Genomic DNA, 18383 nt, shown 5'->3' on the forward strand with positions numbered 1-18383 from the left:
ATCGAATCCAGTCGCTAAATAAACACGCCAGGTTCGTGGAACAGGAATTTCTCCAAACCATGAATCCACTAAAGCATCTCCAGGTAGCAACGCGAAGCCACCAGGCTCCTAAGAACTTGTAAGTTGACCTGCCAAAATGGCGACCCGAAAGCGTTGTCCTCGCGAGGAGTCCAATTCAAAATGGCACTGAACTCGGGACGCCTGGTGACGAGGGGAATATATGTCCCCCAGGAGGGAGGGGAGTCCCAGATTGCTCAGTGAGTTTTGTTTTTAGCAATTTGGGACTCCCCTCCCTCCAGAACGTATTATACTCGTCACCAGGCGTCCCGAGTTCAGTGCCATTTTGAATTGGACACTTCGCGAGGACAACGCTTTCGGGCCGCCATTTTAGCAGGTCAACTTACAAGTTCTACGGAGCCTGGTGGCTTCGCGTTGCTACCTGGAGATGCTTCAGTGGATTCATGGTTTAGAGAAATTCATGTTCCACGAGCCTGGCGTGTTTATTTAGCGACTGGATTCGATTTTCGCGAAAAAAATCGTGCTTGTTTTGGGTCGATCGGAGTCCCGACGCTGGCTTCAGTCTCCTACCTTGTCACTATACTATGAAGGAAGGTGAACGGGGACCATTTTCCCCGAAACTTCGTGTACGTATTAAAGACAACAACAGCTCACCACATGGCAAGTTTCATCCATTTTTATTTCCATTTTCTAGCAAATTTCCAGACCTAAACTTCGCCTCATATGTTCTCTATATTTTAATACCTACGTGACGCACACAGTGAGCCTGGGTTACCTGTGGTGGAATCGGCCGACTCAATGGTGTACCCAATTCAAATCTCCCGGGGTTAAGATTCTCTGTGAATTGTATGTGCATTATAATGTAGCATTCACTTTTAAATGATATGGAAATACGTGGTAAAAGACGTTTTATTCCCAAAGGGTTTGAATTGGGTACAACATTGAGTTAAGTACAAACTCAAGCACAAAGCGCAAGCATAAGTAGCTTATGCTAGTGAAAACGAACGTCGACATAAGCGTCAAGATCAACCATGGCCGGCATCCGCCATTTTGTTCACATGCCCATACGCGGGCAATTTGGAACGAGTGCGTTAATTGGCCAGACGTAGCAAATTTCCTCGTGCTTATGCTGCGTTTCGTTTTCACACGACGCAAGCGAACTCAAGCGGAAGCGCAAGGAAATTTGCTACGTCTGGCCAATTAAAGCACTCGTTCCAAATTGCCCGCGTATGGGCATGTGAACAAAATGTGATCCTTTTGCTTGTGCTTGCGTCAACCCCGTTTTCACGGCGACACAAGGGGTCTTACGCTTGCGTTTGTGCCGCTAGTGAAAACCAGGCTTTAGCCGATTTGAATGAAGGGTAGTTTCTAAAGAAACTGTGGTGCTGCGTCGGTGGGGAAGTAGTATACAAAAATTTGGTTTTATCAACGGAGTTGATAATGTAAATTGGCCACCGTACAGAGATTCTAAAAGAGATTCTAAAGTTTTTATTAGAGGCAACGTGCTATGTACTAGTGTGCACTACAAACCTACTGATTCACACAGTTATTTGTTGTATTCATCGTCACATCCATCACATGTCAAGAACTCCATTCCTTATTCTCAATTTCTTAGACTTCGACGTCTATGTAGTGATGACTCCGATTTTTCCAGCAAATCAGAGGAGATGTGCCAGTTCTTCGAAAAACGTGGCTATCCTGTCTCTGTGGTCAAAGCGGGCCATCATCGCGCCCAACAATTTGATCGACAGTCGTCACTACAAACGTCACAGAAAGATAAGAATGACAGAATTCCATTCACCCTCACTTTCCATCCTCATAATCACGCAGTCAAAAGCATCATTCTTAGTAATTTTAAATTACTCCAAAATGATCCCGAGACTGGTAGAATCTTTTCGCAACCTCCACTTATTTCATTCAAACGCGACAAAAACGTAGGCAACTTTTTAGTTAGAAGCGCGCTCAAAACCAACGAGCAACCCGGCACTTTCAAATGCGCGCGCTCACGATGCAAAACTTGTCTTTTCATTGTTAACACTAGCAAGATATCGGGACCTAAGCGATCTGTTAAGATCACCGATCGTTTCACATGTACCTCCGCAAATGTCATTTATTGCATAACCTGTACGTTATGCAATAAATTATACATTGGTGAGACAGGTAGACGACTAGGTGACCGATTCCGCGAACACCTTCGCGATGTTGAGAAGAATGACAAGGATGCATCTAAGCCAGTCGCTCGCCATTTTAATCTGCCTAACCACTCCAAAAAACACATGGCTATCTGCGGCCTTTCCCTACATCTAGGTACGACGGAAAGCCGCAAGAATCTGGAACAAAAATTCATCTTTCAAATCGGCACCCTTAATCCTCACGGTATTAACGAACGCTTTTCATTTAACTAATATATTCCTACTTTTCACGTTGCCATGTTACCACCAATAGCGTAGCTCCTACTCTACTATAAAAACTTCACGTAACCCATAATCCCTCGATTCGCTCTGACGAAGGGCTAACGCTCGAAACGTCAGCTTTTAGAATCTCTGTACGGTGGTCAATTTACATTATCAACTCCGTTGATAAACCAAATTTTTGTATAGAGATTCTAAAAGCTGACGTTTCGAGCGTTAGCCCTTCGCCAGAGCGCTCTGACGATTTGGTCTATTTGATAAAAATTACAATATGCGAGTGGTTTCCGCTGGAACTGGAACCCTGAGTCAAGGAACACGGGTCAATAGCCCATTCAGCTTCGCCTCATGGGCTATTGACCCGTGACCCTTGCGGGCTACGGGTCTAATTGTTAAATAGCTGTAGGATGAGAATAATCTTAGAGATATCTTGAGCATATATAGCCTTTAGTTTTTTTTATCTTCGTAGGAGTCCTCAAAAATTATTCATAGTTATCGTTATTAATTTGTGAGATTGACGTCCAACTGAAATGCAGTATTTATGTCTTATAATTCCAAAGTGTCACTCTAGATAGTATCATGTGCATCCACATACATAAAATGGAATTTCGCTTTTTTAATTTGTACATAGATAACAAATTAGCCTAAACTAAATCTAGAATTGATCCTGGCACTTAAGTGGAAAATTTTAGCAATTGTCTCCAACAGAAACCCGAAAAATACAGGGGGCTTCAACGATGCTTCTTCGATGCTGGTACAATACTCTAACCCACTGAGCTATGAAGCTCTACCCATTGCTATCCATTTTGAAATCACGAATACTCTAACCCACTGAGACATGAAGCTCTATCCGTTGCTATTCATTTTGAAATCACTTCTTCAAGTAGATACTTTAGATAAGCAGTACTAGCAAAGACAGAAATCGATGTTCAAAAGGGAACTGCCAGTGCTCATGCGCAAGACAATTGCTTAGGTGCCCTTTGAAGTGCGAGGATCGATATTTACTTAGCCCAAAATGTTCATCTATCTAGACTAATAAAACAACAGTGAAGCAAATGCTATAAATCTTGAGTCCGATTCTGAGACTAGTGGTGAGTGCAAACTAAAGGTCCTGCTTGAGAGTTTCTGCGATGGTAACGTCAACATCTCTTCAACTTTCTCAAGGACTTCTCGTCAGTTAGGCCCGGTTGACACTCCGCTTCACTTATGTGCCGAACCTAACTAAGGAATTAAGTGCGGCAAAAGAGCGGCCTCTGAATCAGTTTGGAACGGCAGTTTTAATTTGGTGCGGCAAAAACGGTAAGTTCGACAGAGTCTGTCGCGTTACTCGACATCGGAGCGGCAAGTGATTCATACGGCGTTCTTCTCGTGCGCCGAACCAAATGCATAAATTATGATAATTAATAAATTAGTAAATATATAAGTCCTTCCGAGAACTTGATGCTCATGCTCGTAAGGAAGAGACCGGCAATGGCGGCAAAAGACCTAAGAGCGTAAACTGTGCAAAAGATTGACCATAATGAAATGCTGCTGATTTTTTAAAAACGTTTTTTAAACAGTTTAAAAAACTAAACTAGTGAGCAGCACTCTGTTGTCTCTGTAAAACTTGTTTATTCTCCAACGCGTTTCGTCTAGTTAACGTAGTCTTCTTCGGGGAGTTTTACAATAATACATTAAACGCCTGTATTTAAGCCATTTCTGATGGGACGGTTTTAGCCAAAAGCGTGGCCCCAAAACATCGTTTCTCACGCAAAAGGTTTGACCGGATTTTCGAAAGGGAACGTGCGCAGCTGTGAAATATTAGGGCAAGGCGTGAGAAACGATGGTTTGGGGCCACGCTTTTAGCTAAAAATAATACATTAAACGCCTGTATTTAAGCCATATCTGATAGCAAAAATGTCTTGTAAAACTCCCTGAAGAAGTCTACGTTACGGCTAGACGAAAAGCGTCGGAGAATAAAGAAGGAAAAAAGGAAAAAAAGATACAGTTCGCAGAGTGCTGTCCTCTAGTTTAGTTTGTTAAACTTTTTTTACATTTTAATTTTTTTTTGAAAATTCTCTAATCAGAGCTGTCCTTTCCTTCGCAGCCAACATCTTGAAAGTTGAATTATGGCGCGAAAATATAGTATCGGATCCAGGTTTTTCTCTTTCTCCCTAGATATAAAGATTAGGCTCGACACACAGTGCGCCGTCTGAATCAGATGTCGCGCCAATGTCGCTCCAAAGTCGGACTTAACTCGATTTGGTTTGGCACATGAGTAAAGTGGCGTCTGAACCGGGCCTTACGCTGTACTACAAGAGCGAAAGATCCCAAGCAGAGTTCAAAATTCACCTGTGTGTGAGTTGTCGCTTTGTTTTGGGTTCTTTTTCTCATAGAGCGGCACAGAAATGTAATAAAATGTCGTCACGAATGTTCCTTCATGTTTGTTTTCCTTATAAAACCCAATGTAGCTTTAGGCCCTCTCCACAGTAATGCGCTTACGTTTAAAAACGCATACATTTCGATGCGTTTAGGCCTTCAGTCCACACAAAATCGCTGAGTGTATTCATCAAAACCACATCGATGAAATGAAAACGCATACATATCGTGTTTGCGTGTACAGTCGAAACCGCATCGAAATAAAAAACAATGAAGTCATCCGTACCACGTGAATTGTACTCAGGCTTTGAAAACATTGCAGATGAAAACATGCTTTACCCAAAATACCACTTTCACAAGTGGCGACCACGTTTACTTTTTCTTGTATTCATGCTAATTAGACCTACTGCCCAAGTTTTAAAACAAAAATTGTTTAGAAATTTGCTCGTCGTAGCGAGGCTGGAGAGGATTATCAGCATTAAAACAGAAGAATATTTTATTTGGCCGCAATTATGAAAGAAGTCAATGTTACTAGCAAATATTTCGTATATTGTTTGGAGCTTAACGTTGCTCTATGCAACCTTATCTTGGTTTTCCTTTAACTTTTGGAATCAATTTTTGCTCTGCACTATTTTCCTACAACATTCATATGTTAATAAAACAAAATGTACACAGTGGCCTCTAAAAATTTCCCTATAGGTATTTTGCAACCAATCTATAGATACGCAGATTACATAACAACCCTAAATGATGAAAAAAATTCAAATGAGATAACTACTGTTTGCCATACAACATGGCAGCGTGAGGCGATTACGTACCATGCAAACCGCTTAGCTGGGACTTTAAGATCTACGACGGCGACGTCGACGAAAATGACACCTCAAAATATAAATGCTCTGTCGTAAGTCTTTCGCGATTAGTCCATCTCGTTCACGTTGCACATTGTGGGCGAAGTGTCCTGAATATAAATTAGTACGAGTGGTTTCATAGTAAAAATGGAGAATGATAAGTTCACATTTGTTGCCGTCAAAAGCACAGACTTAATGAGTTTACGTCGTCGTTACGCAGAGTGCCGCAAAAAAAATGCGTACCGCGGTTGCAGCACGATTATTTTCAGTTTCCTCTTTAAACCAAAGATATTCTGTTTTGTGGATTTGTCGTTGCCCGGTAGCCGTCGTCGTTTCTTAAACTCCCTAAAAACATGGTTTGGGCTCTACCCTCATTTGAATGTTATGAGGTAATCTGGATAGCACTGGTTATCATAGAAAACCACAAAAATCGTTGGGGTGCTGGTGTTATTCACTACACTGTCATATGCGTTGGTCTCGTCGCCTCCCTTGGATGGCGGAGTTATCATTCCTTGGCGCCCAACTGCATATTCACCCACCAGTACACGTGCAAGGTAAAGATAGCGATTACCAGAGGGGTCTGGTGGCGAATATTTTGCCTGCGTGGAGTACGAGGCATCTCGTGCAAAATATACACCTAATCCAAAAGCAGTGCCTAAAGGAAAGGAGTTAAAATGTAAATAATTAGGCACAAACGGGACCTTTAGTGAAAGAGTTGTCTTCGTATTCCACTATAGACCTTATTCATAAATGGCGGTCACATTTATAATTCTTTTGTCCACGTGCAAATTAGCCTACCAAGCCTCATTTTAGAGCAAGAAATCTTTTCAATTCACTGTATGGTATCGAGGCTTGGTAGGCTAATTTGCACTTCGACAAAAGAATTATAAATTGACCGCCATTTATGAATAAGGTCTATGCATGGTACGATTTTGGTACGATTACGGGTCGCCGTTCTGAGCATGCGTACTTGGAAAATCCAGACATTTACAATGCGCGTGCTCGTTCACCCTAGAGCGGTATGACGAGCGCAAAATTCTTCATGCAAGCCCGCAAAAACAATCGTTAACATGATTGAAAATGTGTTGTTTGTTCGTCCCTTGGCTTGCACCTGACATCTTGGCAGTCATCTTGATGTACTGACCAATAGCGAAAAAGTCTTTTGGGAATTTGGCTCTATTATTCTGCAAAACGCGAGCGACATTTTGCTTTTGTTTTGTACACCAACATGGCCGTATAATCACGTGAGTGCAAGCCAAGAATATATAATTCAAAGCGTTGCCCTCTTGTGATTCAAACCTTTGACTCCCAGAGGTGATCAGTATGTAACTTCACCTCTCAATTTCAATACACTGTCAGTTAGCCTAGTATTGAGAATGAAGATTACTGTCACCCTAAGAGAATGAGCCTGATATAACACCGAACTCTCATGACCAGCCAAGGAATAAATCTATGGAAGTAGTTAGGGGAATGAAGTTTTAGATCATGGTAGTCAAAGGGTCTAAAGATCTCTATAATCAAGGGTTCAAAGTGGTCCCCGAAGGCCCGAGGTTCAATATTCGGCTCAGTTTAGTTGAGAGAAAGTGTTTAAACTGTGTTTTTTCTTATTTCTTTATTAATTTTTATTTATTTTTAATTTTTCATGGCTTATATCGAAGACAGCTGGAGCAATCTCTTTAGCAACATTATCGAAAACGACAATCACAGGCTTCGTGAATTGTTGCCTAGTGCCAACCATCCAAAGCACAGTTTAAGACGTAAGAGGCGTTTCGAAATCCCCCGGTGGAGGACAACCGTTTTAAAAACACCTTCATGATGTCCTCCATCATTAAATATAACAACAATAGTTAATTGACCTAGAAACCTATGTTGGTAATGTAAATATAGCTTTTAAATATAGATAGGTTTTAGCTCATAGATTTTTTATTTGTTTTATAATTTTGAATATTCTTATATAGGTTATATAATATATTTATTTAATTACATTATTGTAATATACGCAATTCAGTCGCAAGGCTGCCAGGTATATTTAAATAAACTATCTATCTATCTATCTATCTATCTATCTATCTTGAACCTTATCGTCTTTATATGTTTTTATCCTGGTTTTGAATATCAGTAATTAGAAATTTTAGACTCCATTAGTTCAAATTGTTAATGAAATTTATAAGAAAGTTCATTAAAAAAATCTTACACTTCTCTCATGCTCTCAAAACTTCCTGCGCACATCCTTGACTAGATAGGAGCAACTGAGCTTGAATCAGTTAAGTATGGTAATTTGAAGGGCCTGTTTACATGGAGAGAGGGTTCCCCGGCTGACCTAGTTACCCGGCTAGGAGGGTTAAAACAAAGCCCGCCTTAGCATGGAACTCACCTAAGCAAGATGGCTAGTGGGATATCTTTTGAGTGGCCGCTAAGTACAACAAACAGGATGACAGACAAAAGAAACGTTTTGATGGCAAGTTTGATTTTTTTTATCACTTGTTCAGCTAGCGGCCACTTTTCAGTGTTTATTGCATTGCTCCCTTCAGATTCACTGTCATTCCGTTCAGCAGATGTCACGGGTAAGAGATAACGACGCCGTATTTTCGCGGCCTTCTCACCTCGGTTAGCCGGGGTAACCCGGCACGAACCGTTAACATGGCAAAAAGATAGAAAAACAAAACAAGCAAAAACAAACACACACCATAACACCACCCTCTTTTTGTGATCCACCTTCCCATACGATTGCCGTAGGAGAACAGTTTTGCTGTTCCCAACCCAGCTTACCACATTTCCTGTATGTGTAGTTGCCAGTTAAAGGGGTGCCTAAAACATCCGCCTGGTATGTTAGCTACGCCATGCTGATGTAGCCTAGCAAGGCTGAAAAAGCTGTCCATGGCCGCTTATTGACCGGGTGAAATGGTTGTGCGCATGCGAAATGTGTTGGCCATGCCGGGTTGGTGCTATGGCGTGTAACCTTGCTCTTTTTTTTCCTAAAAAGATAAAGGGTGCCTCGGGAAGGCGGGTTACCCTGCCTAGCACGTAAACGCTGCAATGCGTTCTTTAAAGTAACGAGAACCATTTCAGCACTCTAAACGCCTTTTTACCTCGTATAACTCACTATGGAGAAAATGGGTTGAAACTTGCAAATTTGACCAATTTTTTCAACTGACCGTACACGCATCGTTTTAATAATACCGTCAAAAATTTAGTATGGATAGATGATTTTGCTCAAATTCCTTTGATATCTTCTGTGTTGTCATAAATGTTAGGCTATGTTATACGTTTAAGCCAGTTTTAACTTTTTAATAATCGTAACGGTAATTTCAGTGCGTCCAGTGTGTAAAAATATGATGTCTAATTCTTGTCGAACTGAAACAACGGTCAGGAATAAAAACGGATTTAACTTCAAAAGCTCACCATTTTTGCCACTGTAGCTTCTGTTGAATCCATAAGAGTTAATAGTAGAGCAGCTGCTTTTGCCGGTCCCATGAAAGAGGAACTTTTCATTGCTTCCATTTTTCTTGTCCATCTGGTCCTTCTTCACCACATAAGAGCGGTAGAGACCGGGATTCTGTACTCGCTCAATCTTGCTGATGGTAATGGCGGCTGTCTTCTTAACTTCGTCTGCAACTCTGTTGAACTCGGCTGTGTTTTTTGAGGGACATATCTGCACAAGGTGGACATCTTTCTCTTTGCCTGAACTGTCCTTGGGCTGTATGCTCCAGCCATCTGGTAACGGAACACCTGTAGGAAACAAAGACAAGAATGATAACAAAAAAAATCCATTCAAACAAATTATGACAATACAAATTGCGTGACATTACAAATAATGTCACGCAATGACAATACCATGCATCCCACGATTTTATTTCATGGCGGACTCGTAGGTTTGACTCGTAGTGCATTGAAAAAGATTGGCACTATTTCGTGGAATATGACAATGCGCGTCCGTATGGCGCATAACTGATACGTTCGGTTTTCTCATCCAAGCATAGGTGTTCGACATCTCCGATAAATTAACATCCGAATACTTTCAGGTAAAGAGTTTCACAACAGGGCACCTCTGTGGCTAAAATTGCGTTTCAAATGGGACGCGGAATGGACGCGGAATAGTTGCTTGAGGGTCGTTATTTTCGTGGAAATAGTCGCGGGGAATAAGTTCATGCTAAAGTCTACGGCTTGTAACACAAAACCTATTTTCGCTGACAAAAACACGAAAATAAATGCCTTAAAAAAAAAAAAACTTGTTTAAATTTGACTAAAAAAGAGCTGCACAATCACTCATGACTCTCGACAATTACTCGAGATTCGCGAAAATTAGGTACTCACCGGAAGTCCATAACCCAGAAGTCTCGATCTGCGATAGAAAGCGGCCAATCAGTTTTCGATACTATTTATTCGCAGGACGGCTAATGCTAGATTTTGCGGAGAAAAGTGGCGGTATTACCGGTTTTTATATTAGAGACGCATAATTCATCTGGGACGAACTTGGGTAAACATTTTTTCTGCGTCTGTTCAATTCATCTAGTATAAAGACGGGCAAATTATGCGGGCGCATTATGCGTCCAGACGAACTATCCACTTTAGTACGTCTTCGAAGACGCACTAAACGGGGTTGTTCGTCCAGACGCATTGAGCGTCTTGTGCCCGTCTTTTTACCAGACGAATAGCACAGACGCAGAAAAAAACTGCCCAAGTTGGTCCCAGACGGATTATGCGTCTCTAGTACAAAAACGCTTATTGTGTTCCTAGCACGATCCATCGCCTGATTTCAAGCTGAAGGGGACTAGGTACGAGTCTGTAAATTATGGGACTAGTAACTACTGATCCACAAAGTCAGAAAGAGCACACCGAGATTTAACAAATCGCCAAGTTTGGTGTCAATTGGGCTAGTTTTGACTGAGATACAGCCACTTAAATACGTCAAAATTACAAAGAAATGTCTGGTTATACATTTCTTTGTAAATTTTGACGTTTCTAAACGGCTGTATCTCGCTTAAAGCTTTGAAAAGCTTGGTGTACACTCTCTGACTATTTGAATCAATAGTTGCTAATCCCATAATTTACAGACTCGTACCTTGACCCCTCAGCTTGAAATAAGGCAATGATATTGCATTTATCACGATCAATCCCTCGTGCGGTCGGCTGTTTGATTACAGCTGACCAATCCGAGGCGTTGCGGTCATCAGGCCCAATCTGATTGGCACCCGTATCCTAAATTTAGATAATACAGTAAACTGATGGGCCAAGACCAAATGAGAGAGGTCGACACTTATTGGTTATGGGCTCCAGGTACTCACGTTGGGAACCAATCAGAGGTTCTTTTTCTATAGGAGCTTAGAGAATGATTCGCAGTTTATGGGAAGGAGAGTGACGCCAACGTTTTTTCTTAAACAAAGCACCAATGCAGAGACAAATTACCTTTGCCAATTTCCTTCCTGAAGATCGCCCTTTCCTCGCCGTTATCTAAACAGGTTTGCTTCAATTCTTTGAATACAATTCGACATCTTGCATTGTCAATCATTACCTCAACGGAATCCAGACCATCAGAATACGCCTTCTCTATCTGATAATTATGACTTGCGTCGTAAGGTATCAAATCCTCTTCTTCGCAATAGGACCACTGAATGTTCTTTGCCATGAAGTCTTCAAGTCCTTTGGTGTGCTCCTTTCCCATCTCACGCTTTAGGATTTGATAAATGGCGCTGGCTACATCAATAACGTCTTCTGCGTCACCTCTGACGGATATGCGATCAACCTCTTGTTCTATCTCGACAGCAGTGTCGTACTCTTGTCCCAAATCTTGAATTTTCTGTTTCTGCTCCTTCGAGAGCTTTCCAATGACATCTTCTTCAATTTCCCTTTTGATGCAGTTGTTACTTAAATCCCTCTGGATTTCTTCAGCAGCTTTCTCGATGTCTTCTTTTGTGCCGGCGAATATTTCTAAGCAGGTGCAGCCTTTCTTGACTTCATGTTTTACGGGCATAGATGAGTGTGACGAGCTTTTTTCCCCAAATCCAAACCAATTAGCGACTCTAGAGAAAATGCCCGTTTTTCCCTCCCTGCACGCTTTCATGGCACTGCGGTACTCTTGCAACATCTTTTCTTCAAAAATCACAATCCGAATAAGATGAAGCGAAGTCGGTAGGTCTTGTGCGAACTTAGCAATTCCAGCTAACGTTTGCTCAGAGGCCTCTTTCAAGGGCACTCCTGCCTTTCCAGTTCCAATAGCGGGAAGTGATATCGACGTCAGGCCGCGTGAATCAGCTTGTTTGAGACACTTCAAAACAGAATCTTTAATGGAAAACTTGGATTGATGGTCTCGAACTATGTGGAAAATTTTACGCGTCTGAAGATTCCCCGCTGCGGTGACTACAATAGCCCCAGCAGGCTGGGTCCCAAGAGATGAGCATTCCGTTTGGATACTTGTTCCTCCGACAGTCAGAATATCCCGTCCCACGGCAGAATTCTGAGCAACATCTAAATACGGATTGGAAAGTGTCACTATAGCATCAGTCACCTCACTGGTGATGCTACCGCACTCAGCTTGAACAGTGACGTTTCCAATTGTGAACTCGGGTTTCAATCGATCCAAATTTTCCATTACGCTCTCTGATGCTTCATCAAGGCCCTTGGACTTGTCCAGGCCAATTCGTTTTGCAGCCCCACGGCAAGACTTTGGACTTCCCTGTCGACTATCCAGTTCAGCCTGGAAGGCCTGCACTGATAACAAATCTTTTTCGTAGACAACTAAGAGGACTTCTTTTAGAGTGGTTCCCGGAGTTTTCTTACTAAATGACAACACCTCCTCAAAGGAAATGGCAGCCACACGTTTCCTAGGAAAGGCCAGGTTTCCAGTTCCAATGGCAGGTATGGCGATACTGCTAAGGCCTCGCGTCTGAGCTTCGTTTAGGCTCTTCCTTATGATATCACGCAGTACCTAAAGAAGCATTTTAAAATTTGTCACTTTGATTGACGTTGAACTCATAAAAAGTTAACATGAAAGGTGTTATCCATAACAATAGCACATTTAATCGACTTTAAAGCAGTTAATATCCTCTCGAAAAAATGCCTTATATTGCTGATAATTAAGAAGTTCTCAAACGGACAGTTGTAAAGCGATAGCAATGCCACGAATTTATATTTTGAAATGATGCTTACGCCCCACCAGACTGCGAAAGAGTGGCGGTTTTACCGGTTGGTGGGGAGCACACAGGCCAGCTGCCTGTTAGAAAGCTTCAACAATGCGACGGCGACTGGGCCGAGGAGACTTTGAGACTTTGCTGAGCGTGCAAAAACAATGGCGCTTCATGGCGCTGTCCGCCTCGCTCAAAACAACACGTCATTTGGTCGAATTGCTGGTTATTTTGAGGAACTAAGAACACAGGGATATGTTCATTTGTTTCCCTCACTGTTAACGTCATTTTTACAATTGCTCGAAAATCATCACGATAAAGAAAAATCATTTTTTCTCCTGATGTATTCGCTCTAGTTGACACCGGCTTTGCTTTTGATCCCCATTAAGGACAAACGTAATGACAGAAGATTTAAGTTAACTTCAGTACCTGTTCTCCTTTTCCATTTTCCCATTGAGAACAATTGGTATGGAAAACATGCTTACACTGTAAACTTCCTCCACTTGTAACCACAATGCCGCCCTGAGGAACCTGACCAATTGCCTTACATTCCTGTTGCAAAGTGGGACCTGCGGCAACACTCAGGGCTTTCGCACTCTGATTGCTTTCAAGGTTCAGGTCTGAAGACGTGGAATTCACTATTACGTCGACCTAGAAAATATGCAATTGCCAAAACTTACCTTAATTAATTACTCGATATCTTTTCTGTGTACAGAAATTTTTTATGTGGCAAAACAACAATTAACAATTATTCACCGAAAAGGAGATGAAGGGGTGGATATTCACCAGAGCCGTGAGGTAAATATCCACCAGTTTCACCTACAATGAGGTGAATAATTGTTTTAGTATATAACACACAAGTTGAATAATCAGCTGAGTTTAACGACAAAATTTGCTCCTCGGTTGCCGAAGGAAAACAAGAAGCCATTTTGTTTTTCTCCGTTTGCTCAGAAGTGAATACCGAGTACATGGTGTTCACCTCCGAGCTAGCCAATCAGAATACGCGGAAAGCAATATTCACTTGTGTGGTGTGTACTAAATATATGTATATAAAACGGGGGATGAAATTTTAGTTTGGCCAAAAATCGATGAATATTGTCTTTCAACTGCAGCCAAGGAATATTTGTAAATGGAGAAATACTGCAAACCAAGGCCACGGGGTCTATTTAAGCCCATGAGGCGAAGCCGAATGGGCTATTGACCCGTGGCCCTTGAGGGCGAAGGGTCTAATTGTTTTAGTATCACCCAACTAGTCGGACATAAAAGGCAATGATAAAGTTAGCAAATGCAAGTTGAAAATATATTTATTTGGGAATAAAACGAAAGAAAACGTCACGCTTTTCGCTACTCGAGGACTATTACTAATAGTCCTCTAGTAGCGTAGCCAATCAAAATGCAGCATTTGCATTAGTCCACTAGTTGGGTGATACTAAATTGGTAAAACAAGTTTCTTAGCTTAAGGTGGCTCAAACCAGTTTCAACAATTTCGAGGGAATGTCTTATTACAACGATTATCTCTCAAATTAAGCCCTACTTAGCTCATTATAACGTAAAATAATAACTTTACATCGTAGTATAGTTTTTATTAAAATAATAATCTAATGACAACCTAGATTCGCTTAATAGTAGAGTGCGAGCTGGGAAGCTAAGTTAGCCAGTTGTCTTTCTTGTTGTTGCCACTACTGCGTCATCTGTCAACAACAGTGTTTCACATAATGGAAATCTTATGGTACGAAACACCAATAATAGACCATATTCGTATTCTCAGTATTGGACTGGAACTAGCTTGCAATGGAGCTAACGCGGGAAATCTCTTCAAATGCAAATACTTTCAAATATATTCCCCAGCATTAGCTTCCATTGCAAGCTAGTTCCAGTCCGATACTGAGAATACGAATATGGTCTATTGCTTAACAAGATGCACTCATTAATGCGACGTAATGCTACCATGGCAACAAAAGAGCCATCCAAAACCACCTCATATTTTTTTTGTTTGAACGAAAAACGAACTCGGTGAACCCCATTTTTTGTTGTTGAAAGGTATCTAGCACGCAAAGACAAAACTCTGCAAAGTAAAAAAAATCTCTGGAGAGGATTTAGGGCCACTTTTTTTCAATTGTGAAGGAAGCTACAAACCTGCTCCAGAGACTTTTTTAAAACTATGCAGAGAGTTTTTTTTTACTCTGCTATTCACTTTGCAGCAATAAAACTTGGAGGTCATCGAGTTTCTTGTGGGTTATAAGCGTTCAAAGACAAAATATAGGGCGTTTTAGGATGTTTTTGTTGTTGCCATGGTCACCTCTTACGTCACATTAATGAGTGTATCTTGTTAAGAAATTATTGATTTTTCATATGGTACCATAACATTGGCGTTTCATGAAACAGTTGTGTAGATCAATACTGTTCAGTTTGTCGGAAGGGTTGAAGCTGGCTTGAGCCTCCTCAAACACGAAGACGCACTGCAAAAGGGGTGGGGCCTTAGGTACATGCTGATGATGTGTCAATCGACGGTGGTTGGTCGTAGTTGCATACAGAGCTCTTTGGTAATTTGTGCAAAAAAAAAGCCTTGAATGGCAATGTGTCCGGAATATGTTAAGAGATGTACATGTTAGCTTTCGTTCTTTTATTTTAATCCCCCACCCCTTTTTCTCACGCTGGAAACATCTTTTTTGCTGCTGCTGCTTGGTGATCACCATCTTGGATTATTAGTTGAGCTTGAATGAATTGGAACAAAAGCAGAGCGTGAAGCGACCCCTTTTACAGTTTTTTCGTGTTTAAATTAAGAGGCTCGAACTATGTGCCATTGTACTTGCCTTTTGATGAGTCATATTTCCAACCACAAGAACCAGATTTAATCCTTCTGATGTTGTGATAACGTTGGAACCATCTGTCGACGCTGGCACCGGGGATGAGGCGGATGTGTCCTTCGGTATAAACTTTGTTCCTCCCTTTGTCATAATCTTGGGAGAAGCTTTGGTTTTCGAAATACCTCGAAGCTTTGGCTCTTGACCAACCCTTGCGCTCATCTCACTGACGAATGCTGCAACTACTGCATCATCGATGCTGGTGATCTGAATCTCGGACAAAATGCAGGAAGGATTAGCTTCCCAGAACTTTAGTACCTCGTCGATCAAAATCTTAGCGCACACAGCAGTTGGCCATCCTAATTTGCCTGTGCCTAAAGCAGGAAGTGCCACCGAAGTGAAAGTATTTGCAGCATTCAAGGCGTTTGATACTGTATATCGTAGAAGCTTTTCGCTTCTTGCTTGTTTTTCCATGGACACTTCTTTTGTTGCCTCCTCTCTCCAATAAGGTCCCACGGCATGAATAACATTCTTAAAAGACATCATTCCTGCAGATGTAACGACTACTTGCCCTTCTGAAACGACTCCTTTCTCCATTATAAACTTATCACATTCATCTTGAATACTATTGCCTCCGGCATCAACAATAGCTTTGGAAACACCACTCAAGTGTTCTAATTTGGGGTTGGCAGCATTAACGATGACTTGCACGTTACGCTTGCATATGTCGTCTTTGAAAACTGAAATGTTTTTAGCAGTTGGGGTCAAGACACTGTACTCAAACTCTTTCTTCCTTGATTTTGCCTCTTCCTTTAAAATGTCCAGTGGCATAGGAGATGTACCTTTGTGTTCGATTACACACTTGAAATCGTTCTCCAGTAGGGCCAGCATTTTCTTTCCCTTATTTCGACTCAGCGCTTTTTGAGTTCCCGGTTTGTCGATAAGCACATTCTGGCTTTGAACGAGCGAGGCGAGATTTTCAATCATGTCCACACCAATGCTTACACCACCTGTTGGCCCAGAGACTACCACATCTTCGTCTTCATCCCTTTCCATCCCCTTTATAACCGTTGAGAACTGATTCAATTTGTCTTTTAACTGTTGGAGATCTTGTTCTCGGTGTTTTACCAGGAATCGTTTGCAGCCCTTTGGTATTTTTACCACCTTTGTCATAAAAGTGTTCTCTTGAAAGAAGTTCTTAACATTTTCCAAGGCGCGAGAAACATCCTCGTTTATTCCCACCAACCATAATTCGCGTTTGTCTTGATCGAACTTCATACTTAAAAGAAACTTTTCGGTGAGTCCACTTTTAAACAAACGCCAATTTTCACCTTTTTCCAATTGGACTTGATCGTTATCTAGCTTCAGGCGTTTTTCAACGACAAGTGCTTTCACCAAACTGGAGGCCTTCGAAGCTGTCGCAGAGTCCATACCCATGACGCGAACGGTTTCGTCTTCCTCGTTGATTACTAAGGCAGCTTGCAAATTCTTGGCCTTAAATTGCTCTCTTATGAATGCCTGAAGGTCGTCCCTTTTAAGGAAAGAAACAACATTTTGGGATAGGTAAAGACTCTCCTCTTTCATTTTGAAAAGAAATTCCCAAACATCTGCTGTCGCCTTATGCACTGACTCTTGAGGACCATGGATTCGAATTTCATCTGTATCAAGAATTAACGTAACTGTGACCTTGTCGTATTTGGTTTCAAGTTTCTTGTCTAGGTCTAGTTCACGCAAGAACTTCAGGCGTATTCGTGGAATTCCATTGACAACTTTAGTTACTTCAGAACCGGCGAGCAATACTTCTTTTTCAATCTTCGTCTTCAACATCTGCAACTCCTCCACTACGACATCCACATCTTGCCGACTTCCGATCAAGGTTATTTCATCCTTCTGATTCGAGTACTGAATATTCACATTAGCATTTTTAGAACCGCCGCTTTTCTTCAACTGCACTATAACGTTGTCCCAAGCACTTGGCATAACGGGAATCGTGACCGAGGCAAATGAGTTCAAGAAAGAAGAGATTTCTTTGCAAACGGCCTCAACTTGATCTTTGTTTCTTGAAGTTTTATCCAGAGGCAAGAGAGTAATACTTTCAGAACCCTCTTTCCAGGTTACACTGACGTTAAATTTGTTTCTGAGTCGTGTCAAATCAGATTCGTTGTGTTCCAAAATAAATGGCATCACTTTGGGGTCTACAGAAATTTCTTGCTTCAATCCAGCGTTAAGATCATCAGGCGGCGACAGCACTTTAGAAATGGATGGAATGTACTCTCTTATTCTCAACTGTGCTTCATTAAGTGGGGCATGGCATTTCGTTAGAACGTTACTAACCACTGTCAAGAAGATACAAATGACATGTAAGAAAGTCCATTCATTTTAAAAGCAAATTGATTTGGCTATGAAATGGCGAAAACGACTGAAACGTTTATACAAATGATTCTCCTTTATCGCCAACGTTGATATGACAACGGTCTTCAGATTGACAACTGACAAGTGCGAGGTCACGTCCACGAACTTCTAACTAGCCTGCTCGCAGGCTCCCCGAGGGACTGGGGAACCCCCTGCTCCAGCCCGAGTCCCTCGGAGAGCCTGCGAGCAGGCTACCCTCTAATACCTCGTTCCTTTCTTATTGCGTCGAAGGAAGGCTTTAAGAACACGAATTGTTTAACAAATTATTGTTTAGAGCCAACAGGGTGAATATGAAAAGTCCCTTTCGTACTGACTGCCGTGCTCGTGGCCAAGGAAGAAGGAAGGAAATGTTTTAACGACGACTTCTAGATGTGTTTAAAAACAGAGTAGTGGTAGTCAGGAGATAACATTAAA

The 18383-nt window shown here is 41.6% G+C and overlaps 1 protein-coding gene across 1 annotated transcript in view; it reads right to left on the reverse strand.

Moving 5' to 3' along the window:
- Positions 1-196: 196 nt before the first annotated feature.
- LOC137980371 (protein mono-ADP-ribosyltransferase PARP14-like) overlaps positions 197-18383 on the reverse strand; it is a 115429-nt gene continuing 97242 nt past the window's right edge. The window contains exons 6-10 of the mRNA XM_068827792.1: positions 15567-17893; positions 13183-13404; positions 11039-12557; positions 9035-9361; positions 197-6287 (exon numbers count right to left, since the gene is read on the reverse strand). Coding sequence (XP_068683893.1) covers positions 6004-6287; positions 9035-9361; positions 11039-12557; positions 13183-13404; positions 15567-17893 — 4679 coding nt within the window. The 3' untranslated portion in view covers positions 197-6003. The remainder of the gene's footprint in view (positions 6288-9034; positions 9362-11038; positions 12558-13182; positions 13405-15566; positions 17894-18383) is intronic.

This window comes from Montipora foliosa, chromosome 12, assembly GCF_036669935.1.
Source record: "Montipora foliosa isolate CH-2021 chromosome 12, ASM3666993v2, whole genome shotgun sequence".
Classification (NCBI taxonomy): domain Eukaryota; kingdom Metazoa; phylum Cnidaria; class Anthozoa; order Scleractinia; family Acroporidae; genus Montipora; species Montipora foliosa.